Below are 26,563 nucleotides of genomic sequence, written 5' to 3' on the forward strand. Positions count from 1 at the left end.
GTCCCAGCCAATTCAGCCCAATCCCGTATAAACATATCGGAATCAAAAATTACCCCGAAGCGCCAAAAGCCCAGATCCAGTCCAAAATTGAGATTCCTCTCCAGCGGTGGTATCTTTCCAATTAAAACTCAAACTAATATCTCGAACCCTGTACATATATACGTATACAAGTTCAGACCCGCAAAGTCTCCTCGAGTCCTTCAAAGCCAAATCCTTCGCCGGCGCCATCGGCGGGGATGAGTATACCCGGGCACGCGTCTGGTCCTGAGGCACCGACTGAGCCGGGATCACAATGGCTTAATTCTTCTCCGCTCGTTAGACTTTCTTCGGAAAAGCTTAGGACGCTCTGAGCTGCAGGAGGACAACTCGAATCCCACATGCCCCAAAACTCCGACGACCAGCCGGGGTATGATTCAACGCCGGTAGAAGCAGGAATATTTGCGTCAACAATGCCGTCAACCGGTGGTCCTCCATAGATGTTGTCATAAATGTTGGCTTGACCATTGTCGATTGAGCCAAGGAGCTGTTCCCACTCAGAAGTTGAAAGCCCCAGCTTTCGCGGAGCCTGACGCGGGTCGGTCACAGGTTCGGCCTGGAAAGCCAGAAAGTCTAGATTGGGGGATTCCATAGGAGCAGTTGAACGCGTTGATGCGGCGCTGTACGAAGGGCTACGATGGACGGCAGAATGCAGGACGGGTTCGGAGTTTATTGATGAGAGACTAACTTGACTCTGGCTTCGAGATTGCGCAAAGTCGGCGACGCTCAAATTTGCAATTGTCGCTCTCCGGTTGGCTTCTTCTTGAGAACACAGACCATTGCCGGATACCATTCGCGGCTGCGCAACCTGAGCACTTTTCGGGGTTGATGTGCTGATCGAGTGGGACGCCGGCATGTTGGGATCCGAATTTCTCCGCGAAGTTCCTTTTATTTTCGGTTGGTCGCGAGCGGGACGGACGGAAGAGGATGCCTTTTCAAAGGCTGAAGCTGCACTGGGAGACCCACGAGCAAGAACTTCGACAACCCAAGATGCCAGCTTTTGACTGTCTTTTCTCGGCTTCCTCTCCGATTTTGACACGATATCTTGATAAAGCAACCCGAAACCAGACAGGACGAGGAGGTGGCGCTTGTTCAAGCAAAAGGAGAAGCTCAATCGTCTTTCCTCCAATAATTGAAGTATTTGGATAAGGTGTTTCCCAGCGTCGCCAAGGGCAATAACTGACGAGGAGGCCTTGGCTCCCAACTCGGACGATCCAATCGCAGGGAGATAGATCAGAGAGCGGATATAATAGTATGCCAAGGACTGCAAGAGATGAGCTGCGAGAAGATACGATGGAGGACAAGTGGAAACTCACCAGCAACGGAGAACGACTGCTAATAACATTGGTACTAGGCTTGTCCTTTACAAATAACAGCTTCAAGTGAGAGGGCATGGAGTTAGACCAGCCGGCCAATTCATCTGCAAGCTGGTGCAACTTCTGCAGCGAGAGCTCGTGCGACGCCGATGATGGATAGATCTCCTTTAACACCTTTGCGAGTATCCTTGATGCCTTGAAAAGCTCCAGAGCACTCGAGATTTTGGTAAATTCTCCGGGTAAAGTGGGCTGAAATCCTTTTTCGGTAATGTACTCATCGTCAACGTCGCAGGGATATTCGGCTTGGATATCTTCCTCGCGCATCATTCTTGGCAAGCCAGTCACGGCGGAAGAAAAGCTGGAAAATGTTAGCAAAAGAAAGCGGTTTGAAGCCAATCAGTGAGGTGTACCAATCAATAGTATAAAGCGCCCAGAATAGCCTCTTCCTCGTCTCAGACACTAGGGCATTGGAAGAGAAGCGCTCATGGCTTTGATGGAGGCCCAGACGCTGCGAAAGACCAATTGCGAGTCCCTTGTAATGCAGCAGTGACTCATAATCACCTTTAGCCATACAAAATAATTGGGCCAGCGTAAGACATTGGAGGGTCGCAAGTGTTCGTTGACGAGAAATCGAATCGACTGCCGTTTGCCATTGCTCTTCAAAAGAGGTATCGTAAAGTTCACTTCGTGACTGGATCTTTTTTAGCTCCTGTTTTACCTATCTAGGCGTGCACTTCATGCGGTACATACTTCGGAGGACAAGGCCGCAATACCAAAAACCAGGTGCAGCTGGGCGATAGAGTGCTTATCCAAGACAGCATCAGGATTTGCAACGTAGCTCTCGTATAGTGCAAGGAAAGTCGGACGATGTAGGACTGGGAAAAGAGGAGCCCATTCTTGGAAGAAGACATTGACCAGCTGATCAGATACTAGGCGGGGTGGGGCTTTCGAGGTCGAAATGGATTCAGAGCCTTCGGTCCGAACTGAGATTGGAGAGCTTTCGTCAAATAGAGCGCTAGAGTTGAAATCCATGCTGAGTTTGCCAGTCTGACGAGCTTCGCGTTTAAAGCTCTCTGCATAAATCAGTTACTGAGCACCACAATGTAAAGTCTTCAGTTAAACCTACCAACAAGAGTCCTTCCAGCGGAAAGGCCAGCAAAGTAAGGATCTCTCTCTTCGTCTTCACATAGGGGCGAGGGTTGATGAACCCAGAAGGTGTCACCATCAGTATGAGCGTCACTGTCCTTTTCTGCAGTCGATATCGGGGGGGAAGCAGTTGTCGTAGGTATCACAGGCGATGGTTGTTGGGGCGGCAGGCGTGCAGAAGGAGAGCGAATTCTCGAAAGCATGTCGATTTTCTCGTCTTTCTCGTCCAAAAGGTCTTTCATCTCTCGAATTTCGGTTTCCAAGGACCGTACCCTTTCCTCCAAAGACTCCGTGTAGCCCCGCGGAAATGCGCGGCGGCTCAACTTATCGCTTGTTTTGCATTCGAATCCAACACTGGCACATTGTGAACAGCAGGGCCGAATCCCGTCACATCTGATCTTCTTGCTGCGACATCGGTCACAAGCCTGGGCGATCCGGCTCTGGGAACTCGTCCCGACCTTGATAACCTTCATAGGCAGAATTCCAGGCATCTTGACGTCACAAGACGGTTCTCAAATACTTGATTATCACGGTAGAAGGAAAAGATACAGATATCTCCTCCTTGATTCAACTTGGTGAAGTGTTAAATATGCGACAAACGGCTCGGCCTTGGCGGGGACGATATAGCTGTAAGCACCTGGGTCACTTCGTCTGCTGAGCGATGAATGAGCTCCTAGGCCACGCTACCAAGCAACAACGAAGTGATCCCTCTCGAGCATTCAGTACCAAAAGTCTCCAAGATAATTTGCGCGAGGAGCAAGAAGAAGAGGAGGAGGGGGAGGAGTCATCTATATCGAGAGTGCGTTTGTGGGGAAGGTGGGAAGGAGGCGCGGACGGGAGGGTGGTATAATCGGTTGAGAAAGATTCCGGGGTAGAGTTCAACGGGGGGCTCTTTTTCGCAGGCGTAGCTCCGAGCCTGGCGCTTGTGGGGGGGTGATCAACGAGCGCCTTGGCTGGCTTACCGGAGCTGACGGGGAATCGGAGAGCGAGCAGGAAAGGTAATGCAATTCAGTCCAAGATACGGACGAGAAAAAGAGCAGTATCCTCGTTTCAATTAAAATAATATAATAACTCCCAATGCACTGAATCTATTGCTGGTTTATTCTCTGTTTCTCGCTTCCACGTGGTCAATTACAGTGCCACGAGGTAGGTAACTTAATATACTCCTAATCAGATCGAGCCATGGCCCAAAGGAGAAATCTTCATTCTCACTTGAAGGGCCAGATGACAGCTTGCTGAGGATGTCGCTACTTAAATAGCAGGATTTCCCTTTAATAAGAAGCATCAGAGGTTCCTTTACAAGGTGTCAAGCCACTAAGAAAAAGCTGTGATGGAATTAGATGCCAGGCATTTGTAAGTCGGTTACGTGCTTGGTGTGTTGAAATATACCATGGAAGCAACGCTACCGTGACTTGGCAGAACCCTTCCGAGAATATGCCGCGTGGAAGGCACCACCGAGGGCACACTCTACAGCCCGCTTGGGTGAAAAGGGAGTAGAGGCGCACGGCAGACTCCCAGAAGGGATGGACACGGGGGGTTTGGTTCTGCCGAAAAGAGATAATGATATTCTTGCCCAATTGGCGCCAACTGGCGCTGGTGGGCGAGACCTTTCGGTTTGTCTATCAATTACACCATGGGAATATGAATCGTCAAGGGTCCCCATGCCGCTCCGGGGAACCATTCGGCTCTAATATCATTGGATAGATGTACACATATGCGCTCTACGTAGCGGAGGAGTACTTACATTTATTCTATACAACCTTGTAGACCTCCTGTGAAGAGGATTGGCTCCGCCGACGCACAGCGCTTCCAGATAATCTCCTCACTTATTCAGCATATCACAGAGGTGGCGGATGTCTCGCCTCCACTCAAGATGTAAGAAGGAAACTGATTGACCGCATATCTTCCCCAAGATAGTCTTGGATTTTCATGAAAGTATCGAGTGCCATCAGTAGGTTCACCTTAGGGCCAGAGCGGTTGAGTCATTGACGGAATTGCTCGGATCGATGGTTCGAAAAAGCAAATGAACAATACAGCCCGCCTCCAAGCTCGGCCAACCGTTCACTAACTCATAAAAGTTTTGAAAAATTGCTGTCAAGGTGTCGCAGTAGTTTCCAATGATTATTGAGGGCGCTCCTTGTATCTGAAGCTTTTCGGGATCAGGGTCCCGGAATCGCGGGGGGGATATAATCTACTTTCCGTCTTACCCCGTATTTCCCCGCAATCTGCTCCCCTAGCGCCATCTTGTCTCTTTACGGTTCCCGCCATGAAGCTTGGCACAAATATGGTCATTTCTACCAAAAAGCCCGATAGAATGTGAGAATGTTAGGCTTGACGAGCCGAACCTTTCCTCCCACTCACCGGCATGACTATTGTTGAAGATCATCATCTTCTGAGAAGCACTTACTGATACTATCCAAGAAGAGCATCTGCATCATATCGGGAACGGTCAGTAGCATGATTGCCATCCCGACGAACAACCGACCACTTTACTTTCCTAGGGCTTAAGAGAAGTCCTCATCATCTGCTTTATCACCGGCATCCAATCCAAGGAATTCCCGTACTGTCGGCGATCCCGCTAATAAGGTTTTCTGTTGTACCAATCGCGCGTCAGTCCTGTCATCCGTTGACCCTTGGTGCTACTAACCTCTTCCTCAAATTCCCGATATGCCTGCGAGAGCAATTCCCATTCTAGGTCTCTTAGACGCGTAGCTTGATTCCAAGCCTGACTGCTTATCGGCAACTGCGCACGAGCCTCTCGGATCGCATCCTCTGTCTCATACAGTCTTCGCAGCTGAGTCTCGACCCGGTCTTGTAGTAGGGCTAGAGCTCGTAACTGAAAAATGTCCCACAAGGGCTCAGCTTCAAGCAAACTCTTAAGACTGGTAATGTCCTCCAAATCGCTGCCTTTCCAAAACGCTTGCAATTCTCTTCCACCATCATTCGTCTGGAGAACCTTGAACTCCAGCCCATCTTCTTCATTTACACAAACGAGCCAAATGAATTCGCTCTCCCATTTCGTCTTTCCTTCCCTTATAAAGAGGCGAAAACCCGGTGGTGTTTTACAGACAGCTTGTTTGGCCGGTTTCAAGGGATCATCGTCTGGAATATCAAGTTGCAGGAAAAGTTCTCTTGCATTCTTCATTGTGTCTTCGATGAAGCCATAAGAAAACAGCATTTCGCATGCACCTTTCTCATCACCGTACCTGTGTGATCATTAATTTTCCAAAACGTGTCCGACCATTTGCTCACTTACGTTATATTCACTTCATCACCGGGTCTGAGATGCTTTCCATCGCGGAGCAACAAGACGGCATTACCATCCCCGTCTGTCTCATAAGCCGCAATAGTCTCCTCTCCAGATGCATGATTGGCCATGTCAAGGCACGGCACCATTGAGTCGCCGGTTCCCGGCAGTTGCAACGCTCGTGAGCGATACATGGAGTCCACTTGCTTCCAATCATCAAGCGAGAGAAGGCCGGTCTTTGCATCCCACCAGCACTTCTTGCACCACGGAATCGATTCCGTGCATGAACGTAGATTCTCAAATTCGCGCGAGAGACTCTTAACTTTCGCGTTGGTAGCCGCTTCCAAGGAAGTTCCTGTTAGTAAAAGTCTTTCCTCATCTGTCCACTCCGAGGGCAAGGGCGTCAATGGGATATATTTCACATAGCTAGAAAAAGTTCCCAGTCAATGATTTTACTCTCCGTCTTCCAAGACTTTTGCTTACTCTGACCAGCCATTGGAGACACCAATCTTTTCCTCAATGTCGGGGCATGCAATTGTGCATTGCATAAGAAGGAAAACAAGGATGGCTCCTCTGGATGTCTAATATCATTCCGGTCAGATAGATAGTACCAAATGAAATGCTCCAAAGGGAAATTTACTCTGCCGTAATCGCCGAGTGCTCCAAGGACTTCTTGCAAGTGTTGGTCGGATTTTGCAAAATTGTATACGCCTTCAAGCGAAAGAACCATCTCTCGAGGGATAGTCATCAGTGGCTCGGGATCTTGATCAATAATATCTTTTGTCGCAAATACTGCAGACCCTTTTGGGCCCGTTGTTTTTACCTCAACATCATGAAAGCTGATATCTCGAAGTCGAGCCCATGAAACCAGCGTCTCAATAGGCAATTTTAGCCAGCCACTACCACTCTCTCCAGGATCTGAGCTCTTGCCACTTCTTATCATTGTTCTCTAAGCAATGACTTTTTCCCTTTCCCCTTCGCAAAGTTGTCGGACCGTTTCTGTACTTTTAAAAAAGGTCCTGTAGTTTCTATTCTGGTAGTACTGTGTAGAGGACAGCCCGTGGAGGAAACTCTTTGCGCTACTCGTATACGGCAGCTTTACGCGAACGGTCCCTTAACCTTTTTGGAGACGCCACGGCAATACCCCAGGTTCCCCCTCCAATGACATCAACATAAACGAATAGGTCGAGGGACGTCCAGTAATCACTTTCGTAAAGCCGAGGAATTGTTGAACAACCATTAACCAATCCAAGAAATCCTTTATATCAATCATGATGCGTTACATAACATCTATCTCCCGCACAACATCTAGGTGCGCCTTGGCTTCGAAGCGAAGATTTTCGACTACGACGACTCTTCGTCTTGGAAAAGACGAGACTGACAGGAAACACGCCACGGATAAATCAGACACCCTTGATGTCCAATCTGAGGCCGTAGCTAGAGGGAAATCCAGCAGAGAGGCTGGCGGTCCCCAGAACAATGCTACGAGCGAAAAAGACCTGAATCGAAGCAATAAAAGGGCCAAGGAGGAACATCCAAAAGCTCCAGAGCCTGTGATTGGTATGAATGATGAGAGAGGCACCGTATGTCCAACTTCGTGTCCTATTTAAATCTCATCTATATTTGATGCTTATGCTTCCATAGAAAGGCCATTAGCCGATCAAGATCGCCGTGCTAGGGTCCAAGAACTTGCAAACAAAGAACAGAGACATTGAGAAGAAAATGGACAAACTCTCTCAAATTTGTACAAATACCGACAAGATGCAGTTTATGCTGTATAGTATGGTCTATCTCAAAGAAACGCATAATCTTTAGGGGTCTGTTTAAGAGCTCAAACTTTTCCGACTTTAAAAGACAATATCTGCAAATAAGGTAGTTAGCATATTATTAGCATGTCAATTATGGGGTTCAACCCACATCATTTTTTCCGACCGCGACAATATCATCTTCTCCGACCCTTGTGCCTCCTGATCCTTCGGTGTAAGCAATGGGTGCATCGCCCATAACTTTTCGCGCCACATCTTTGACGGTGGAGTTTCTAAAATTCGCGATTAGCAAACGAACCAAGAAAGTAACCATATATTACACTGTACTTTTTGACTAGAACACAATCCCGGAAAACGGCATTTGAGCCTGCCGTTCCTGAAGCAAATGTATGCACGTTTCTCACGGGGAAAACGGGGACCAATCCAAGTAATTCTGATGCTCGCGAGAGCACTTGCACAACACCCGTGGACCCAAAGCGATACAGCACCATATCCTTGAGATTTTCGATTCGTCTGTCCAGATGTAAGAAAGATGTCCGGTATTACATGGCATGCAATATTGTGTTCTTACTGTTTTAATTTTTCATCCATTTCTTTCAGCCCACCCCCAGTAGGGTCACCCATCTCGATTAGATCTTCTCTAGTGTCAACAAATTCGCTACCTTCGGTATATTTCACAAAATTCTGCTTCGCAAGTCTGCGCAAAAAGACCTCGGAGATAGCAGAGCATAAAACTATTGATTTTGGATCTTGCATCTTCGCGATTTTGCTGACGTTCTGAAAAAGGTCAGCAATAACGGACTACAATAAGATGCAAAAGAGAAGGATTTTACCTTGTCTGCATCTGGATGGTCAATCTTGTTCAATGCGAGGACTGTCGGGAATTTTTCATCTGTGAACGTATTCACAACTTGCTCTATAGTTTCATCGGACCAATGCTCTAGCGGCTCCTTCAAGCCAAGCTTGTCCAAAACGCGGGCAATAGTCTGTGAAGTACTGCCATAACCAGAAAACTGGCCTTGTAGCGTCTCTACAGCGTTTGCCTCTACAGGATGTCTTAGCATGGATCTTTTGGTCCGTCATTATTGAACTTACTAATGGCGACATGTCGCCGTTTTATTGAACCCCTGCTATCAGTCAGCAATCTCCCTCAACCACTAGGGATTGCTCTTCGAACCATTTTTGCATCAAATTGCCTTGAATCCACCGCACAATCTCAGATCGTAACCAAGCAACATCCTGCGAGGGATCATATCCACGGGTAGCCTTCCCTATACGGAAGTTGACTTAGTCTGACACTCTATGTGCTTCTCAATTCGAGAGTTCCACCCACCTTCAGCATCTGTCGTTCCACTCACGTCCACGACGTGAATGAGGGCATCTGCATGTCTGAGATCGTCTAAGAACTTGTTTCCCAGGCCCCTGCCTTCATGCGCGCCAGGGACAAGCCCTGCGACATCTAAAAGTTCAATTGGTACCGAACGCAGTCCATCTAAGCAAGCACCATAATTTGGTTTACATCTGCCTGACACATTGAAACGAGCGCATGCGCAAGGAATTTGTAGGTAGCCAATGGCGCGCTGAGGGTCGATTGTGGTGAAACTGGAACTCTGGTAAGAGGTAGAAAGTCTATGAGGATATAATACGCTTACGGAAAGTTTCCTGTTGATTTACAGTTAGCAGTGTTGCAATATCAGCGGGGCATTTCCTCTACTCGCCAACTTTTGAACTGGCGTCTGTAAGACTATTTAAAGTTGTAGATTTCCCAGAGGAGGGTTTTCCGACTAAACCAACAAGAGGATCTCGGGGCATATTAACGTAAACGATGAGGGGTATTAAAGAGAGTGGCTGAAGGGAAGATTTCACAGAATAGGGCGCGAAAAAAGAATCGGTGATGTCGTTTCGGTCAAACTTCCGATCTCATGCCACTTGTGGTTTATCGATAAGTTTTATGCATAAATGGTTTATTTAGCCGCCCGAATTTCTTACTACGTCAGGGTCTGACCAACCACGATCTTAAAACCTAACCTCCGACATACTTCAATTGACTTTTATTGTGCTTCAACGGTTGGATTGGCCCCTCAAATACTTAGTTCTGCATGTTTAACGCCATTTAGCTATTATACTGCCCAATTGCAGTTGGAAAAAAAGTAAAAATTTCTTTCGTCCGATGTCCCAGCGTTGTTCACGTTCGTTCCCATACCGTGAAGTACTCCTCAATTGCTTTCGTTGATTAAAAACCATTGAACTTTGCTTGAAACTGAATGCAGCTTGGGCTTTATCCGTCGTCCTGTCAATTTTCACAGATTCGTACTGGCAGATGATCGAGCTTGCTCAACGATTTGTAACATGAAGGGGTTTCAATGCCTTCTATTCCCAAATCTGTCCGCCAAAGGGGTCTTTCATCCTCCACGACGCTTGTCATTGTCCACGTGTCATTGTGTCTTCTGCATCTGCTCTGTTCCCCTGGATTTTGAATATTTATGTTAATTTCAAAGTGACAAACTGACTTCTCTGGCAAGCCAGTAACTACCCGAGTGTTGGACTTCTTTATACCTACCCCCAAAGCGCATACTGAGCCAGTCTCAATATGATTATTGGATTGTTTCTGTGCATTCTGGCGGCCACTGCCAATGCTGGACCAATTCTCTCGGACGGATCTAGCCAGAAGATTATCGGCGATACTCACCATCTAAATGAGGAACATCATCCCGAACAGATCTTCTTACACTCTAGTAATTCCACGACAATCAATGTAAGTTAACGCGTTGACTATGGAACTAGAGCTAAGAAGTAAAGTTCGATGATATTATTGCCACCAACGGGGTTGCCAAAATCCACTCTCCGTATCACAATCTCGAGTTCTCCGCCTTCTCTATTATTGCGCCTAATCATCCAGCGCTCAGGGGCAGAATCTCGGAGAATGACCGGAACTCAGCCGTGTCGGCTCCCAATGCATTGATAGGCTCCCGCTATCATGAGTCCAATAGGTCGGACGATTCTCCCGCATCTTTCGGAATGCAATCGAAATCGAAGTCCGATTCAGGGCTCTTGCCGTATTTTGACCTTTTAACCTTCTGGATCAAACCTTTAGATGCTCCGCCTCCTGGAACCACCATCCATGTCCGCGGTCACAGGTATGATTATGATGCAGAGAAAAAGCCACTCGAATGGCATGTTGATTTCATTGTTGGGTATCACGAACCCTTTCTTGTAAAGATTGAGGAGTTCTCAGGAAAGAAATGGGACAAGCTAAAGAAGGTCGAAATGTGGGCAAACTTTGGACTGGCTAAACTCGACTGGGAATTCTGTGTTGATGACCTCGAGGTCCAATTCTACAGAGACGAAGCTGCCGAGGTATGTGCTGCATGGTACTCTCAATTCTTAGGCTAATTATATTTCAAAACTAGCTTTGATAGGCACATGGGCAGATTGTGTATAGCTATTGACTTGCGGGTCGAGTAAAAGTATGATCGTTTACGCCGATTTCACATATCCGTTATTTTACAAAAAGTTTTGATGTCGGATCTTCCAACTTCTAAAAACTACTTAAGAAATCTGCAAGGGCCGCAAGGAGAATATCTTCGTGCATTGCTTGATTCACTTAATGAACTAATCATAATTAATGCAATTCAACTGATCTGTGCATTATGCTTTTCATGATTATCTACAATGCCCCGTTTCTAAATAATCAAAACAGAAAGCAGAAAGCGAAACCCGCTGCGTAAACATCGTAAAAAAAAGAAAATATAAAAATACATAGAAATTATGCAGCCTGGTCGGAGTTCAGAGCGTCATACTGGCCATCGCCACTGACGCCCTTCTGGCGCGGTCCGCCAGCAGCATCAGGGCCACTCTCGGCGGCGGCACGCTGGAACTTGGCTTCAGCCAGTCTACCAGGATCATTCTTACCGCCAATATCGGAGGTGAAACTGGCGTTATACTTCGAATCGCTGTCAAAGCCACCCTCTCTCAAGTTCACTCCCTTGGGCTTAGTCTCGCCAGTAGCAAAATCAACCGCTATGGACGAAGGGGCAGTTCCCACGTTCTGGGGACCCTTTGACTGAGATGTCTGCTGCGAGCCACTTTGAGTCTGGCGAGACCCGGCGGAGGGCGCAGCATCAAGCTTCGTCGCGGCAGAGGTATCAGTGGTGTTGGCGGTGGTGGATGCGGCATTCACGCCGGACGGGTTCGCAGAAGGGTTCGAGGCAAAAGAGCCGCCGCCGCGGACGCTCTCGCCAGCAAGAGAGTCTGAAACAACAGTTCCAGGCTTCTCCAGAGTGGGGTTCTCGAAGCGCTCGGGGTCAGAAGTGACCTATTGCTCATCACAGTTAGAACCGGTCTTTGTGAACAGTGCAACACCTTCAAGAGGTGGTATTTCTCATGTATAGTAATATGCAGGAATGCAGGCTGATTGAATTCGGAGGGGGTTAAGCAAATAGATCTTATTCACTCACCTTGGTTCCTGCAGAGCTAGGCATTTTTCTTGTATTTGGTTTGGCGTTTAGGATGTTAAGAGGGTGGAAAGATATTGATATTCGTTTTTTGTTGTTAGTGCGTAGATATAGCAAAGATGCTAGAAGATGCTCAAGGGGAATATATTCTGAACAATCAATACAAAGGTTGAATGTGTCTCATTTATATATTGTGCACAGTAAGAACTAGAGAAGATTTCATTTCACACATAATATGTATTACGGTGACAGAATGCTGCTATCATCATTACATCACTCTCACGATTTGCCTCAAAGTGAGGTTATCTGTAGGTAAGTAGTTATGTTGTGCTCACAAGGAGTGAGAGGGCAGGTATACTTGCTGTCCAGTACCCTGCTGGTACCGCCCGGTTCCGAGACGAGGACCGGGGGAATCACATCGGAAAATGAAATATCGATCGAAAATTCGCCATCTTCTGCATGTTTCCGGGTGCCTCGTCAGCTCCTCTCGGCCCCACCACGATTAGGCCCACTCTGACATTTCCGCTATCAATGCTGGTACGGAGTAGATTTTCCAATATAATTCTAGTGGGGCCACTCTGATCAGCAGAAAATTCGAATCTGCTGGAAGAACAGGACACTCGTGACATTGTTTTCTCAGCCCAGTCTTCTATTTGAAATCGGTCTCTTGATAGAGTGCTGTTCGAAATATACTGTACCTAACATATAGTCCACCATCCACTGAGAATTGCGTGTTGCCCTAGAATAGGTTTAATTCATTATGCCGTACCAACCCTCACCAAATTCTCCAATTGGAGCGAGTTCGGGCAATTTGCCGAAATTCAAGTCTTCTCAAAAAGACGTCATATTAGCACAATTTTCACACCAAGCTTAATTTGGAATTGGTTCGTGTTCACAATGAATACAAATTGCTCTTATGTTGCAGTTGTTCTATCAGAATGACTTTTTTTTTAATTGAGAAAAGTCAAGAGCACCGAGAAATGCTGAAGACCCTAATAATACATGGAAGTCGTAAAACTCGTAAAAATCAACCCATCCTAGCTCCTATGCAAAATCTCGAAAGAACATAGCGGGGTATCTAGTGCTTCAGGGCGTCCTTGGGGAGACCCGTGAGGTTTTCCTTGCCCTCTCTGCCAGTGTTGGAGTTGGGGGCAGTGTTGATCTTGAACTCGTCACCGGAGACTCTCACGCTGCTGGGGCCGGTGGAGGGCTCATCAAGGCCGGTGCCGGTGGAACGACCACTCTCGACGGCGCCGGAGCCGACGTTGACCTTGGAGGCATCGGCGGAGTTCCAGTCAGAGGCAACCGGAGGCTCCTCAGGCAGAGGGAGGTTAGCCTGGCGCTCGTTGATGACGTTGGCCTTGGAAGACATGGTGTATTTTGAGTTGGTTCTGTGATTTTATGAGTATGTTTTACTCCAATTGCAATTCAAAAAATGTGAAACATACGGTTTAAAGAAAAGGAATTTGAGATTTGAGCGTGTGAGGAGAAGCTGAAGAGGCTTTTGGAAGTAAAGTTTGTTGGATGAAGGATAGAGTTGAATGGGACGGTGCATAGGCTCTCTTTAAATGCAGGAACAGGTGGATGGGAGGGTAGCGTCAACGAGCAGTGACCTTCAGTGACGTAAGGCCGAAATAGGACGTGGGGTGGTGGGCAGTGGGTTGTGCACAGTCGTGTGGCACGTGATCTGACATATTATTGTGCCCTTTCAGTGATTTAAGTGGGTACTTTCATCCATTTTCTCCAACACATAACGTTATGTCGTCAAATATGATGAGATGGTGCCCCAGCAGTAGGTCGTCATCGTTGAACCTTGACTGTATTCAGCCTACTGGCCCACCCACTCTGAGAATGCTCTCGTTACTTGAGGAACGTAATGTGGAGCCTTCATTACGGAGTATTCGAGGTATTATGCAGTACCTCGAGTACGTCAGATTGAAATGCACTTTGGAACCTTCCATGCCTTGTCCGAAACGTAAAAAGTATGAAGAGTAACACTAGCTTGGCCTGCGTTTCAGATAAAACCCCCCTCTCAATCGTTTTCTTACTGTACGATATAAAAACGCAGTATCTTTACGCACGTGACCACTCTGCATTTTGAAATTTTCCGTTTTTGAATGAATTCTACATCAACAACGTGGAAAGTTCAACAATGGGCAAGAGAATTTAATAAGAAAATTTTTTGATTATCCATTTCGAATAATAAGAAGAGGGAATAAATGATGAACCTCTAATATGCACAAGTACACGATTTGCAACCCATTTGCGCCTTTTGATCCTGAGAATCCTGAGAACTACGAACAGATAACTTAGACACGGACATTCCGCGATTCCTTCTGCACGAGCTTCACTAGATCCTGATACACCTCCTTGAAGTCCTCCTCACCCTCCTCACCGTCCTTCTTCTTGCCTTGACGCTCGGGCGTGACCATCACGACACTGGTTGGTCTCTTGGTGCTGCCAGCCGCACCCAGTTCGGCTCGAGAGGTAATGTAGAGGTAGGGCACGTTGTGGTCCTCGCAGAGGACGGGAATGTGAGAGATGACATCCATAGGAGAGATATCGGCCGCGAGGATAACAACGCCAGGAGCGGCGCCTCCGTTGGCCACAGTTGTTTCTGACTTGCGGAGGGATTTGACGACCTCCTTGACACCACGCTTAAGCGACTTGTTCTTCGCGGCTATTTTAAAAAGATCAGCATCGTTGTCTTTGAGTAAAAACTGAGGAAATGACGCTGGCGTAATACCTTTCTTGACGCTCTTGAGGACCTTCTTTGTGGCTTTCTCGTCGGCCAATGGGTTGGCAAAGGGGACCAATGCACCCACAGGAGCAGCGGCACCTTCTCCATCGACATGGATGATGACATCGCCATCATTGTCGACTGCTACTGATCCGGGCTTCTCGTTCTCGAGGGTGTTCAACAGAGCGGTGGTAACATCGCCATTTTCAGAAAGCTTCTTTTCCTTCTTCTCCTTCTTGGACTTGGAGACACCGTCCTTTTCAGATCGCTTCTCCTTCTTCTCCTTTCTCTCCTTCTTTTCGGTCTTGTCCTTGGCCATTGTTGTCGAGTAAACGCCGATTTGTCGAAAATTTGGCTAAAGTTGTCTTGCACTTGCGCCGAACTTCTTGTGTGAAAAGGTTCGCGAAATTCAAACATTATCCATGCTAACCCCTTTAGGCGAAACGAGAGGCCACTACAGGAAAAGAGTACGGAGGTACGAATCTTCTCTTCCGAGCGTGCCCAAACTCCCGAGGGTCCGTTGGCACCAAGGCGCACCCTGAGAAGGGATTCGCCCATGCTTCATCGTCGATTCCAATGCCGATTCCAAGGATTGATGGAATTGTTGGGGAGGAGACTATCGCTGCATCTCATGATCAGAATGCTCAAAATAAAATGACACGTTCAATATAGTCACATTTTTCCGGCTCCGCTCGCTACGGCTTACCAGGAAGCGGTTGTTGGATTTTACAAAAGTGGTCAAGCCGAAATCGAGCCAATACGTTGTAACATATCACATCTGATTAGTTTCAGGGTTGGGATGATTATGATGATGCACAAAATGTTGACCTTATGCTCGCAACCAGTAATTTACATGACCAATCGGTCGCGCAGTCAGTGATAGCCCCGTCTATTGCACTCAGCCAATCCCGAAAAACAGTCTTATAATCCTAAGGCACTTCTTTCAGAGCATTTACTCCTCATCACTGGCCTCAGCACGGCCAGGCTTGGAGTTGAGATAGTGGTTTCTATACGCATCATTAGTTAATGGTCATCCTATCGCTTCGACCTGGGGCTGAAATCGGGTGGGGATACCTCTCAATAGCCCAGCTCATGCCGTAGTAAGCGGCGACTAGAGGGGGGGCAACGTAGAGAATCTGGCCGCGGACTCTACGGAAGGTGTTGAAGAAGGCAGCGTGGAGAGTGCCAGCCAAGGGACGCTGACGGTTGGCAGACATGGAGTAGCTGATAACACCCTTCTGGGGCTGGGAGCCTATAGTTGACGAAAGTCATCAGTAACCGATCGTGAAAAGTATATATAGCGATATATCTGGTGTAATTTTCCGGAAAAGGGTCGGTCAAGTGCCAAAAGGACCTATGGTTCATGCCGGAACGACGTGCGGAAGGCGTGTTCTCGGAAAGGAGATTGAAGCATACCAATGCTGCCCCACCAGCCCATGTAACTGTTGCAAAAGATATTGTCAGTCGCACATTCAAGCAAATACAACGTTTTCCTTGCCAATTGACCAGGAATTGCGACGTCGCAATGGTTCAATTGGCAGTCAAAAGACATCTGAAGCCATGCGGTAAATGGCGCATCGAAGCCATTGACAAAGCCATTGGGGCAAGACTCACACGCCGGGAACTTTTCCGCCGCCGCCGCCCATTTTTGCAGAGACTGGTTATTGAAATTGAAAGGAAGGCGTGAAGAAGAGCGGTTCGAGAGGGTATCGATCGTTGGCTGAGGCTGGAGTGATTGAAGTTGATGAAGTCCGGTAATTCAAAATGGAAGCTTTGGCGCCAAGGAGCCTTCCCACTTTCGGTTTAGCGCAATATCTCTCCCCCCAGTGATCGAAGACCTAATGGCAAAACGCAGGTAGCTGCTAGCAGCAGTAGTAGTATCATCATCATCATCTATTGCTGCAATTAGCCATTTACGAATCTCTCTCAGACAATCGTAAGGAGTCGTCAAGATGGCTAATGCTCTGAGTACCGTTTACAAATATGCGATTCCTCTCGCTTTCGGTTTATCGTTTGCCCAGGCTTCCATGTACGATGTGAAGGGAGGCACTCGCGCCGTCATCTTCGACAGACTGAGTGGTGTCAAAGAGCAGGTCGTCAACGAGGGAACACACTTCTTGATTCCCTGGCTGCAGAAGAGTATCATCTACGATGTTCGAACAAAGCCTAGAAACATCTCTACCACCACTGGCAGTAAGGATTTGCAAATGGTCAGCTTGACCCTCAGAGTGCTTCACCGGCCAGAGGTGAAGAATCTCCCCAAGATCTATCAGGTTTGTCATCCCGTCCTTGTTGCAGCTGTTGGATATTTCTAATTTCCTCCTCAGTCACTCGGTCAAGACTACGACGAGCGTGTTTTGCCTTCTATCGGAAATGAAGTCCTGAAGGCTATTGTTGCCCAATTTGATGCGGCCGAGCTCATTACTCAGAGAGAAGCCGTGTCAAACCGTATCCGAAGCGATTTATTGAAACGCGCACAAGAGTTCAACATTGCCCTTGAGGACGTTTCCATCACGCACATGACGTTCGGAAAGGAGTTCACGCGAGCGGTCGAGCAGAAGCAGATTGCCCAACAGGATGCAGAGCGGGCCCGGTTCATCGTCGAGAAGGCAGAGCAGGAGCGGCAAGCCAACGTTATCCGAGCTGAGGGTGAGGCCGAGAGTGCCGACACTATCTCGAAAGCTGTTCAAAAGGCGGGTGATGGCTTGATTCTTATCCGACGAATCGAAGCCAGCAGGGAGATTGCCCAGACTCTTTCAACCAACCCTAACGTCACCTACCTGCCAGGTGGAGAAGGCGGAAAAGAGGGTGGCAAGGGCACCAGCATGCTCCTCGGATTGAGGTCGTAAGAGTCTAGATTCGGATGATTTGTGTATATTTCACTTTCGCTCTCTTATTGGTTTCTTTGTTAAGGGAAAAGGCCTCCATGTAGCATAGCAATATCGTATTCTCCTCTTTCAACGATCATATTTGTGTCGTACGGATTGTCCTTTTTGTTTCCATCAAAGTGTCAATAACGGTGATCTCCGTACTTGTTTCATATCTTCCTCTTTCGTACTTTCCCACCGTATCCACTCGTGGCCAATGCCAACACGCGGAGAAAAACAATTCGAAAGAGACCTGACATGACACACTCTGCCTATTTACCCTCTCTTCAGCGCCTTCAAAGCAAAGACCGTACTGTTGTCATATTCCTGTCGTTGAAAAGCATACCTATCTGCTCACGAATGTCGGCTTCATGTTGTTGAAGGGTATATTCACTTGCTTATAAAGATCATTATCATCCGGCACAAGAAGGAAGATTTTTTTCAGAAAGATCAATGCAAAATTAACTTGTGTCTGCGGCTATAATACTCCGGGTACCTGAAAATGTCAAGGCAGTCGCGGCTCTTTCCAAATCGAGACCCGGGGAAACTGGCATAGCGGGTCTCAGGCTGTAGCCTGACCGGTATCCGCTTGTTCGCTGCCCTTGCCAGAAATAGAGACGAGCATAGAACAGAAAGAGAAACAACCAAGAGACACAGCGCCATGGGAAATTCAGCAATCTATTCGTCTCGTGAGAGGACATAAGTTCGATGTCCAAATCATTGCGGTCTTGGAAAAGATTGCACAAGTACTTCAAGTATTAAATACATGTACAGCACAAACCCGCCAGGATCTAATAATACGCAGAGAGCAGATTGACTCGATCAAAAAAGACGCATGGAATATCTGCCCATCGTTTACACGGAATTGCCATATTCAGATCATCACGTAATGGCTCACATACAATCAAAGCAAGAGCTTGAAGAAAAAGTGAGCGTTATTGATTCTCTAATAGTCATGAGCTAGGCGTTCATAAGCCGTAATGCGGAAAAGACAGACGGAGTATAATCAACAGCCAGGCGACATTAGAAACGACCGTCCACCACAGGAGCACGCCAATACCAACACCAGAACGCGCATCTTGCTCCGAGAAACCAATGAGAAACAAAAACTCCACGCCCAAAGTAAATGAGACTCCATGAAAGTCATGACCCAAAAAAAGTTTTGCAGAAAGAAAAGCGTCATATCAGCATTTGAAGAAGCAGAATGAGAACGCTGGACTCGCTGCAAGAATTGAAGACAAGCGGGGAGTGTCCAATACGACATACGACCCATGCATGCAAAATGGCTTCCGATCTAAGGGCAAAGCGAACGATGAATGCAAAGAGCGAATTCTTTCATGCTGGCAGTGCATAGCAAGAAAATCAAGCGAAAAATTGCGCCATCAAAAGGCCCAGAGGCCATACAACCCTGAGAAACGATTATTTAGAGCCAGAGCTCTTCAATGTCCCATTCATACTCCCAACTCTTCCGCTCGTTTTTCGTACGCCAGCTTCTCGTGCGGCTCTGCTATCAGCGCTCCGCCGCGGCGAAGATCGAACCTTGGCCACGCCAATAGCGCCAGAGCCGCTTCCGCTCTTAGAATTCGTTGGGGTCTTGGGTCGGCCGTCATAATTCTCAATGTCGCTTTCGCCAGCTTGTCCAATGCTGTAGCTAGCCTTAGTAGTCGTGGTGGTTGTGTAGCTAACAGACCTCTTCTTGTCACTAGACTGCGGTGACCGCGAGGCTGTTCGGCGGGAATGCATTCGCAATTGCCATTCCTCTTCGCTTTCTGAGTCACTTCGACTCTGTCGATGCATTGAAACAAACTCTGCGGACTGCTGCACGTTTGCATCGCTGTCATAGACGCCGGAGATTTTACGAGAGTAGGGATGGTGCCGGGGTTCATGAGATCGACTACCCTTGCGCGGCTGCCCAGGTGTAGGAGCGGGCAGGTTCTCATCCTGAGTTGCCACGCTCGATTCATTGCTGTCAATCTCTCCAAGAGCGGCTCGCTTTGAGTTGACAGGGGTTGCCGTCGGTCCTTGACTTCTCATGCGCTGCTTCTGGGAGGACTTTGTAGGTGTAGACGGCAGCATCGCAGCGAGCTTCTCCTTGTATGAATCCTCCCACCACCACTCTCGGAATGTGCCTTGGTTGAGATGGAGCCAGTGTTGCTGTGGGCCTACCACCATTCCAGGGCGCATAAATCGCATGAAAGCAATGACCTCATTGGCTGTAAAGCCATGGCGGTAAATTAGATACGCTCCAATGAGGCAACCAGTCCGCCCGAGTCCCGCCTTGCAATGCACAGCAATGCCCTTATGCTTAACATTGATCATTTCATGCGCCAACTTGATGAATTTCTTCACCAGAGGTAGGGGTGGGCAAGTGCCATCGTCGAATATCATGTCCAAGTGGTTTATTCCCAGCGCTGTAAAGTAGGATGGAGAATAGAGCTCCGAATTGAGACGGACTACCAGTCCAATGTCCCGAGTGGCGAAGTGTGAGAGCACATTTTTGAATGAAACGGGTAGGTCTGAAGCCATTACAGCTGAGACACTAGTGGGCAGCTTCGCATAGAGTGGCGAGGATGGCGGGATGGGCGCTGTTGGTGAATGCTGAGGGGATGCAAAGGCCAAGAAGGAGGGGGTGAGCCAATTGAAATCTCCCATGTCAACTCGTTCGAATTTCTCATATCTATGTCATATGTTATTTTTGAGGGTTCGAAAAATTTCTTTATTGGGACAACTCACTCCTCAAGACTGAATTCCATCAGGCCACAAAGCCCTTCCTCTTTTGCCTTCCAAACACCATAGACAACATCCTGGATGCTCAGCGTATAGTCTGCTTGGCTATAACCTGCGTCGCGGAAAGGCATTGGGGGAGGATCCATTTGCGCTATCGGTGCAAGAGCAAGATGGGGAGGCCAATTCTGAATAAGAACCATATAGCAAGCCAAGATGCATGCAGCATTTGCTCGGTCTGTGATTTGGTTAATATATTTCGGCGTGCGCATTCTCAACATGGCAAAACATACTTCGCGAGTCGGGGCTACTCCAAAGCACAACGGGCCGTTCGCTATTTGCAGGGTCCCCGAGAATATCGTGCAACTGTACTGCAAAGCGGTAAAGGTGCCCGATGTGCAGTGGGCCAAAGTCGGCATGGAAAGAATTGTAGTAGAGTGTGTAGTCAACCGTGAAGTAGACGGGTGCATGGCCTTTTGCGCTGCCCGCAGGAGGAGGTGTCGCAACGGGTGTTTGCTTTGAGCGCTTTCCGGGTGATTTCTTTTCTTTGGGATACGGGAAAGGCGTATTCTCATCAGGCGGGTTCTCATAAGAAGCTAAGTATAGACGGTCTAATTGAGGTATAGTGTTAGCATGCGCGTGTGAAGATCGATGCTGATACTGAACTTGAAAAGCACGAGTCTATAATAATACTCGTTTGAGAGCATGATCAGGCTTCTTTTAGAACATACCTTGAATGTATTCCAAAACCTGACCACAATTGGTCATGAAGGAAGGAAGCATCCCGAGCCGGGAAGGACCTCGCGGTGAGGAAGGCATTGGTAGAACGATGCAAGGTTAACGAGAGTTGAGCTCAAGTTGTTTTTAGAACGACCTTGAGTGTTGGAAGTTGGCAGGCAGCAAAATAACGATCGCGAATGGAAGGTGCAACTTGTGGTCACTTGTTTAGAGGTAAATCGCGGCAGAGAGCACCAGCTTCTGGGCTCGTAAAACCTCCGCTCCTCTTGACGAGTGTTGCACCTTTGTAAGTTAAGGATGCGATGAGCAGCGCCGGTAGGAGAAGATATTTGTGAGAGAATTGTAGGTGTTGATATGAGTGTTGTTCTTAAGAGGCGCGGATTGTTGTGGTCGAGACGCCAGCATGATACAGGACGGGGGGCACGAGGTATCGGCGCTAAACGCAAGCAGTTTAGTGACAGCTCTTCACCCACAACAACACGCGCTCAATCCGGTAATGTTTCCTTCCTGTTTGAGACTTTCGCGGTTGACCTGGCGATATTTCACCACAACATCCACACGTCGATCAACAAAAACTTATCGCCACAGTTCCCCGCGTCCCCAAGGTCACAATTGTAATCCATCAGAACCCTGTCTGGCAGCTTCGCCTACATTATGGTTATCTCTAATTGTCTGAGCACATAATGGCTGCCCAGTCGTCTTTGAATTACGTATGTTCAATACAGGCATATTACTGAACCATGTGCCGCAGCTACTCCCTCCCTAAATGTGGTCGTGGGTAGAAGTCAAATGCCGTATTTTCTTCGATCTAGACACTACTAGCCTTCGCCTCCTTTTTCATCCTACTTTCCTGCAATGGCTTTCCATCTGTTGGGCGTAGAAAGGAAACATTTACTGTCGCTCAGATGAGTCAATTAGGGAGAAAGAAGAGTACTTTCGAGACACAATTCTCTATAAGAGATTCTTATACGAAGCATATTTCTGCTGTGAATGGGATACACTTTACTGGAAATTTAATATGTTGCTCAACCCTGTGGTCATTTTCCAGGGGAGTAGTTTGGGATTCGACTACTCGTATTAGCCCACAATTCAATCAGATAAATGTAACACCGGTGACGTTTTCGATCAGTGCCTTCAATCCCTGCTCGGATTTGAGAGATTTATGCTTAGCCACATTCTTTGAGATATCCTCGTGAGAAGGCTCTGCTGGACTTGATCAATCGATCAAGTTTCATTCAATTGCGTCAGCATCTGCAAGGACGGTTGCCAGGTGCTGGCTAGTATTCCCTCGCATATTATTGTCGCCCTCGTGGCATAATTCGATAACGAGCATTCTAGATAGCCCAATCAGGCCGCTGTGTGTTCCAGTGGGATACAACGAGGAATTCACAGTCATTATCTCGAAATCTACCGTGGAGTTTAATACAGACATAGTGACAGATAAGTTGTAACGATATTCAAGGATTAATTCGGAAAAGAAAATAAACAACGAAGCTTTACTTTATTCTTTTCGTAGAAATTAATCCTGATATTTTTTTATTCTAAAATTCAAAATCCGGAGCAATAATGAAATAACAACATATGAAAACCCAGATTAGGAGCACTCATAACCCACACACAAAAATATTTCGAGGAAATATCTCATTTACGAAGTTTGGGATGGATATAACTACGTCACAGCCTTGGATGAAACCACTTCCATGCCTAACTCCAACACGCTGTTCAAATATCATTAACGATGCAAAAACTCACCCAGAATTTATCGAAAAGAGTACCTGATAAAATAAGCATACCAATAGAGTCCATCAATTAAGAGAATAAATATTCTAACATTTAGCACCTATTTGCTTAGATATTGTAGGGAGAGCTCGCCAGCTATCATAATGATCGGCAAATTCCGCGACCGCCAAAGCCCCCCTCCAGAGACCAGACCCTGACCCGCAAAATCTCACAAGGACTTGAACCTCTATGTTTCCGGGGCTTTCTTGCAGCATGGCGTCAGACACTGAATTTCCTTGCTTACTGTAAGACAAGAACAATGATCACTCCCTGGCTGAAAGGATGCCGCGTTTATGCTGACAAATGTACAGCGTCATATCGGTGCCCTTTCCCGATACTCGGTTGGCCAGCAGCGCCCTCCGTGCAATTGAGGTCGACCAGGAGCTCTCTCCACTGGTACGCCGATCCATGTCACTGGCGGGACCTGGATTGGATGGAAAAGATGGCGCCGTGAATGGAAGCGACAAAAGAGATCTATCTATCTTAAAAGTGGAATACCGGGCCACTACAAACCGGATGCTACGAGTTGCCGTGAATGGTTTCATGGAAAGTCTCGGAGTCGTCGTTGGAGTCATGCAAGAGCTGGACGTGGATGTGTTGGAGGCAGATGAACAAAAATCATAAGGTACAAGCCGAATGCCAACTTGCTTAGACCGAAATAGCGGGCTCTTGAAGGGCAAGGGCCGCCGAACTACGCTTTACGAATCCGAGACGCGCATTCAGTGCATACTTTGCATAGATTGGACAACTAGTTGTATTTTGGGAGGGATCATTTAAGGCGTTGGTGTATAAGTTGGTTTTTGATTAGATTCCAACAAAAAGGGGTGCGCGTTACAGTTCGCGAGATACGCGTCCAAAATTGAAAATCAGGGTCCCTTGCGATTGTACGTGACGCGATTCAGCCTCATGCAAGGGACATCTAACTTCGTTTGACAGACGACGCGACTCTCTGAACGTGGAACACTAGTCGACACACGTTCAATCTTCAAGCTTATCCCTTGCTGCGACAACGCGCCAAAGTGGGGGCTGACGATTAGGTCAGATTGACCAGATTGGGATGCTTCAGATGTCCATGTCGTTGGAGTCTCGTCTATGGCGGAAAATGTGGTCCCAAAGACCAGAGAAGAAGATACTACATGCCGCTGAAGGCTATCTCCTGCAAGATTGGAGTTATCGCCAGGATCGTTCGCTGGTAATGGCGTAGATAGATTAGTCGGAGAAACGAAAAATTGAATAAAGTCTCCCGGGCTTGCAACACCAGCCAACTCCTTGGGTTCGGAAAAACGCTCTTCGATTTGACCAGACCATGAGTGTTCTTCTTCCGGGTTATAGCTGACGTGAGGATCCAGGGAGAGCAAACCGCGCTTCTGTCCCCACCCGCCTCCGCCACTGAGCACGCGATGCATATGCGCGCCTGCTTCGATGTACGTGCCAATTATGCTGCTCTGAAGAGGCTCCCAAGAGTCAGAACCCGTTTTGAAAGGCTCTGCTGGTTGGAATATAGTATCTGAACTGGTTTCAGGCCCTTGTCCCTCCTTTAATTGGGAAAACACTGCTCGAGGAATAACTAGAGCCCATACAGAAAGGGCTTGCTGAGGGAGCTTTTGAGAGGCAAAGTACTCTGTGAGCGCTCTCTCGAGTTCTTCGGATGCTGGCACCGATTTATCAAAGATGAGCTGGCGTATGATATTCCCCATAGCAGCACCGAGCTCTCGAGGCGGTGTCACGGCGAATATTGGGACATTGTATGTAGTTTTGGCAAGTTCAGCAGTGGTGCTTTGTCCGGGAAGGTTAATTGCAAGCGATGCTGGCTCGGATTTCTCCAAACATGAGAAACCAGACGAGCCAGGTTGCAATACCCATTTCGAGGTAGAAAGCGTAGATTGGTTTCCGGTTTGGAAGAGAGTGTTCGCAAGTGGCACTTGAATGGCCCTTGAAATTACGGAACGGCTGCCCGGGGCTGGTACGTCCTCATCCTTGAAAGTGAATGATATGCTCGCAGAATGGGAGCTATCTAGACTTCTGCCCCGCTGATGATATTGCTTGATATCTTCAATATCCTCTGAGTTTGTCTCATTAAAATATACTGAGATGCCCTCATACGCTGCAGGATCTAAGCCAGACTTTGAAGCATGCATTACATGGGTGCTACTTCCGGGCAAGCGATCTACTACAGCTACTGCAGCATGGCAGACTGCAGACATTCGTGCTTCGGCGGTGTTTGGTTGCAACACATGGCCTATGAGACGGGATAAGAATTCACCACTTGGCTCCAACCAATGAGCCAAGGACGGAGTTAGTAAGACGATCGCCAGCCATCCTGCAGACTTCCTGGACGTCTGAGGAAGCAACGGAAATATAATGTCAGGTGACTGTGTCTGAAAGTCAGATTCAAATTCGGGAAAAATTTCGAGCTTTCTATTTACTAAGAACACACTTATCTAGCTTACAATTTGTGATGAGGTTGATTTAAGGATAGAGCAACATAGAGGCGGGGCAGTTCTCATTGTTGAGCTCGCCGCCTGGGTGCCATGGCTACGCCAACACGATCCATTGGCGAAGAGGTGACCCACAGTCAGCCACGGCGAGAGATGTGGGAGTGGAGCATATCGATGGGGGTTTCTCAGCGAGAAAACTCGAGAGCCAACATGGCGTAATGGCGGCATGTAGATCTGGATATTTGGAATTTTGCTTGAATTACTCCTCTGCTGCAAACACGTGAAATTGACGGGATTCGTCGCCAAATGAAAACGGGCGGGGAAAACGTCCGGACAATAATAAACTTTGTGATCTAGGATAAACACTGGAGACTATGGGTGGAAGCGGTGCAGGTAAGGAACAGAAAACAACATTTCGACTCGCACAAGGACCAGCCATGGCAAACGCCACATTGAAGTGCAGGCTGGTTCTGGAACGCGCAATAATATGGGTCGGTAGCAGCACAGAGTGTACGACGGGTACATCGAATCAGTACACACACACTCCATTGCATCGTCGCAGCAGCAACGCCCTGCAGCAGAATTATTACAAGGATGCGAGAGGGAAAAAAATGACAAGGCGACCCTGCATTTCACGCGCATCACGGCATCAATGATCCCTATCTCTCTCTGTTTGAAAGGGGCTCAGTTGCGCTCATCTGTATTAATGCCTATCACATTTGCTTTGGACAACTGCTGACGTTCCCAGATGGTCGTCCGTCCATTACCGCCGTGGGAAAACCCGGTACTGGAAGAACTGCAGAGACCACCGACTTACTCAAAATCCAATACCGTTCTCAGCTCAAAGCCCGTTTTTCATCTGCTCTGCCATCCCATGCTGATAATCACCATATCGTGGACCAATTATCATCTGGGGATTTTTGCCCCATCCCACCACCAAAAGTAGGACCCACAGGTGAAGCCATGGGCCGGCAAAAGCACTAAATTTTGCATGGGGAAAGAAACGAGCGCCCGACCCAGAAGCGCCATTACAGGACTCGTACTACAGCGATGTCAATCCGCCCTTTATCTGGCTTACTTTTGGAGTACCTTTAAGGAGCTAGAAATGCTCTCTTCCCTCTATGTGAAAAAAAAAACGGTAGAAGTTCTTTTAGTTGAAGATGAGTTCTCTCTCTCACACTTGTGTGGGTGTATGCTTCCTCCAGCCTCTTGGGCGGCAGAGAACCGTAGGAGAGCGGGGGGGACGAGGGGAGGGGTGCGGTTGGTCCGAGTGACCAAAAATGTTTAGTCTCGTCCTGGTCCCTGAGCGATC

The 26,563-nt window shown here is 47.7% G+C and overlaps 13 protein-coding genes across 13 annotated transcripts; 4 read left to right on the top strand and 9 right to left on the bottom strand.

Annotated features, from left to right (window-relative positions):
* Positions 1-172: 172 nt before the first annotated feature.
* On the bottom strand, positions 173-2,989 carry L228DRAFT_267631 (hypothetical protein; the record flags this gene model as incomplete). Its single annotated transcript, XM_018335008.1, has 5 exons — positions 173-1,300; positions 1,353-1,710; positions 1,763-2,043; positions 2,103-2,425; positions 2,479-2,989. 5 exons carry the CDS (start codon positions 2,987-2,989, stop codon positions 173-175), a joined length of 2,601 nt encoding a protein of 866 aa, XP_018189207.1.
* Positions 2,990-4,728: 1,739 nt separating this feature from the next.
* On the bottom strand, positions 4,729-6,723 carry L228DRAFT_282353 (SET domain-containing protein). Its single transcript, XM_018335991.1, has 5 exons — positions 6,386-6,723; positions 6,229-6,326; positions 5,755-6,171; positions 5,146-5,704; positions 4,729-5,089 (listed from the first exon to the last, which is right to left on the bottom strand). The coding sequence occupies exons 1-5, from the start codon at positions 6,686-6,688 to the stop codon at positions 5,003-5,005; spliced, it is 1,464 nt and encodes a 487-aa protein (XP_018189208.1). The 5' UTR covers positions 6,689-6,723; the 3' UTR covers positions 4,729-5,002.
* A 219-nt stretch (positions 6,724-6,942) lies between these two features.
* On the top strand, positions 6,943-7,592 carry L228DRAFT_246487 (hypothetical protein). The gene is made up of 2 exons (XM_018332425.1): positions 6,943-7,328; positions 7,390-7,592. The coding sequence occupies exons 1-2, from the start codon at positions 7,017-7,019 to the stop codon at positions 7,399-7,401; spliced, it is 324 nt and encodes a 107-aa protein (XP_018189209.1). The 5' UTR covers positions 6,943-7,016; the 3' UTR covers positions 7,402-7,592.
* Positions 7,263-9,405, bottom strand: L228DRAFT_219853 (GTP-binding protein). Its single transcript, XM_018330227.1, has 10 exons — positions 9,230-9,405; positions 9,164-9,173; positions 8,845-9,113; positions 8,689-8,782; positions 8,607-8,638; positions 8,345-8,556; positions 8,083-8,288; positions 7,839-8,024; positions 7,663-7,783; positions 7,263-7,606 (listed from the first exon to the last, which is right to left on the bottom strand). Exons 1-10 carry the CDS (start codon positions 9,321-9,323, stop codon positions 7,577-7,579), a joined length of 1,254 nt encoding a protein of 417 aa, XP_018189210.1. The 5' UTR covers positions 9,324-9,405; the 3' UTR covers positions 7,263-7,576.
* Positions 9,406-10,101: 696 nt separating this feature from the next.
* Positions 10,102-10,927, top strand: L228DRAFT_238193 (hypothetical protein; the record flags this gene model as incomplete). The annotated part of the gene is made up of 3 exons (XM_018331014.1): positions 10,102-10,266; positions 10,311-10,868; positions 10,922-10,927. 3 exons carry the CDS (start codon positions 10,102-10,104, stop codon positions 10,925-10,927), a joined length of 729 nt encoding a protein of 242 aa, XP_018189211.1.
* Positions 10,928-11,144: 217 nt separating this feature from the next.
* L228DRAFT_246490 (hypothetical protein) lies at positions 11,145-12,266 on the bottom strand. Its single transcript, XM_018332426.1, has 2 exons — positions 11,969-12,266; positions 11,145-11,826 (listed from the first exon to the last, which is right to left on the bottom strand). Exons 1-2 carry the CDS (start codon positions 11,990-11,992, stop codon positions 11,278-11,280), a joined length of 573 nt encoding a protein of 190 aa, XP_018189212.1. The 5' UTR covers positions 11,993-12,266; the 3' UTR covers positions 11,145-11,277.
* A 560-nt stretch (positions 12,267-12,826) lies between these two features.
* Positions 12,827-13,544, bottom strand: L228DRAFT_246491 (hypothetical protein). Its single transcript, XM_018332427.1, has 2 exons — positions 13,414-13,544; positions 12,827-13,356 (listed from the first exon to the last, which is right to left on the bottom strand). The coding sequence occupies exon 2, from the start codon at positions 13,335-13,337 to the stop codon at positions 13,044-13,046; it is 294 nt and encodes a 97-aa protein (XP_018189213.1). The 5' UTR covers positions 13,338-13,356; positions 13,414-13,544; the 3' UTR covers positions 12,827-13,043.
* A 609-nt stretch (positions 13,545-14,153) lies between these two features.
* On the bottom strand, positions 14,154-15,127 carry L228DRAFT_246492 (L30e-like protein). The gene is made up of 2 exons (XM_018332428.1): positions 14,712-15,127; positions 14,154-14,645 (listed from the first exon to the last, which is right to left on the bottom strand). Exons 1-2 carry the CDS (start codon positions 15,022-15,024, stop codon positions 14,275-14,277), a joined length of 684 nt encoding a protein of 227 aa, XP_018189214.1. The 5' UTR covers positions 15,025-15,127; the 3' UTR covers positions 14,154-14,274.
* A 369-nt stretch (positions 15,128-15,496) lies between these two features.
* L228DRAFT_246494 (putative ubiquinol-cytochrome C reductase complex subunit UcrQ) lies at positions 15,497-16,437 on the bottom strand. Its single transcript, XM_018332429.1, has 4 exons — positions 16,320-16,437; positions 16,122-16,147; positions 15,780-15,957; positions 15,497-15,712 (listed from the first exon to the last, which is right to left on the bottom strand). Exons 1-4 carry the CDS (start codon positions 16,349-16,351, stop codon positions 15,658-15,660), a joined length of 291 nt encoding a protein of 96 aa, XP_018189215.1. The 5' UTR covers positions 16,352-16,437; the 3' UTR covers positions 15,497-15,657.
* A 144-nt stretch (positions 16,438-16,581) lies between these two features.
* Positions 16,582-17,994, top strand: L228DRAFT_219854 (prohibitin). Its single transcript, XM_018330228.1, has 2 exons — positions 16,582-16,978; positions 17,033-17,994. Exons 1-2 carry the CDS (start codon positions 16,658-16,660, stop codon positions 17,552-17,554), a joined length of 843 nt encoding a protein of 280 aa, XP_018189216.1. The 5' UTR covers positions 16,582-16,657; the 3' UTR covers positions 17,555-17,994.
* Positions 17,995-18,991: 997 nt separating this feature from the next.
* On the bottom strand, positions 18,992-21,115 carry L228DRAFT_238197 (phosphatases II; the record flags this gene model as incomplete). The annotated part of the gene is made up of 4 exons (XM_018331015.1): positions 18,992-20,249; positions 20,306-20,534; positions 20,590-20,907; positions 21,028-21,115. The coding sequence occupies 4 exons, from the start codon at positions 21,113-21,115 to the stop codon at positions 18,992-18,994; spliced, it is 1,893 nt and encodes a 630-aa protein (XP_018189217.1).
* Positions 21,116-23,026: 1,911 nt separating this feature from the next.
* On the top strand, positions 23,027-23,437 carry L228DRAFT_267642 (transcription factor Pcc1; the record flags this gene model as incomplete). Its single annotated transcript, XM_018335009.1, has 2 exons — positions 23,027-23,058; positions 23,125-23,437. The coding sequence occupies 2 exons, from the start codon at positions 23,027-23,029 to the stop codon at positions 23,435-23,437; spliced, it is 345 nt and encodes a 114-aa protein (XP_018189218.1).
* A 97-nt stretch (positions 23,438-23,534) lies between these two features.
* On the bottom strand, positions 23,535-25,321 carry L228DRAFT_122023 (hypothetical protein). The gene has a single exon (XM_018329002.1). The coding sequence runs from the start codon at positions 25,015-25,017 to the stop codon at positions 23,680-23,682; it is 1,338 nt and encodes a 445-aa protein (XP_018189219.1). The 5' UTR covers positions 25,018-25,321; the 3' UTR covers positions 23,535-23,679.
* Between the last annotated feature and the right edge of the window lie 1,242 nt (positions 25,322-26,563).

The sequence above is a fragment of the Xylona heveae genome (genome assembly GCF_001619985.1).
Source record: "Xylona heveae TC161 unplaced genomic scaffold L228scaffold_4, whole genome shotgun sequence".
Classification (NCBI taxonomy): domain Eukaryota; kingdom Fungi; phylum Ascomycota; class Xylonomycetes; order Xylonales; family Xylonaceae; genus Xylona; species Xylona heveae.

Bases quoted from the DNA above. Each gene is read 5' to 3' on its own strand.
- L228DRAFT_282353 (XM_018335991.1), bottom strand. From the start codon at position 6,688: ATGATAAGAAGTGGCAAGAGCTCAGATCCTGGAGAGAGTGGTAGTGGC. The intron at 6,172-6,228 runs GTAAGCAAAAGT...AACTTTTTCTAG, and splicing joins GTCTCCAATGGCTGGTCAGA to CTATGTGAAATATATCCCAT. The intron at 5,705-5,754 runs GTAAGTGAGCAA...ATGATCACACAG, and splicing joins GGTGATGAAGTGAATATAAC to GTACGGTGATGAGAAAGGTG.
- L228DRAFT_246487 (XM_018332425.1), top strand. From the start codon at position 7,017: ATGATGCGTTACATAACATCTATCTCCCGCACAACATCTAGGTGCGCC.
- L228DRAFT_219853 (XM_018330227.1), bottom strand. From the start codon at position 9,323: ATGCCCCGAGATCCTCTTGTTGGTTTAGTCGGAAAACCCTCCTCTGGG. The intron at 8,289-8,344 runs GTAAAATCCTTC...GACCTTTTTCAG, and splicing joins ACCATCCAGATGCAGACAAG to AACGTCAGCAAAATCGCGAA. The intron at 8,025-8,082 runs GTAAGAACACAA...ACATCTGGACAG, and splicing joins ATGGATGAAAAATTAAAACA to ACGAATCGAAAATCTCAAGG.
- L228DRAFT_246490 (XM_018332426.1), bottom strand. From the start codon at position 11,992: ATGCCTAGCTCTGCAGGAACCAAG. The intron at 11,827-11,968 runs GTGAGTGAATAA...GATGAGCAATAG, and splicing joins CTAGCTCTGCAGGAACCAAG to GTCACTTCTGACCCCGAGCG.
- L228DRAFT_246491 (XM_018332427.1), bottom strand. From the start codon at position 13,337: ATGTCTTCCAAGGCCAACGTCATCAACGAGCGCCAGGCTAACCTCCCT.
- L228DRAFT_246492 (XM_018332428.1), bottom strand. From the start codon at position 15,024: ATGGCCAAGGACAAGACCGAAAAGAAGGAGAGAAAGGAGAAGAAGGAG. The intron at 14,646-14,711 runs GTATTACGCCAG...TTTTTAAAATAG, and splicing joins CCTCAAGAGCGTCAAGAAAG to CCGCGAAGAACAAGTCGCTT.
- L228DRAFT_246494 (XM_018332429.1), bottom strand. From the start codon at position 16,351: ATGGGCGGCGGCGGCGGAAAAGTTCCCGGCGT. The intron at 16,148-16,319 runs GTGAGTCTTGCC...CTTTTGCAACAG, and splicing joins GGCGGAAAAGTTCCCGGCGT to TTACATGGGCTGGTGGGGCA. The intron at 15,958-16,121 runs GTATGCTTCAAT...CGTCAACTATAG, and splicing joins GGGCTGGTGGGGCAGCATTG to GCTCCCAGCCCCAGAAGGGT.
- L228DRAFT_219854 (XM_018330228.1), top strand. From the start codon at position 16,658: ATGGCTAATGCTCTGAGTACCGTTTACAAATATGCGATTCCTCTCGCT. The intron at 16,979-17,032 runs GTTTGTCATCCC...TTTCCTCCTCAG, and splicing joins ATCTCCCCAAGATCTATCAG to TCACTCGGTCAAGACTACGA.
- L228DRAFT_122023 (XM_018329002.1), bottom strand. From the start codon at position 25,017: ATGTCTGCAGTCTGCCATGCTGCAGTAGCTGTAGTAGATCGCTTGCCC.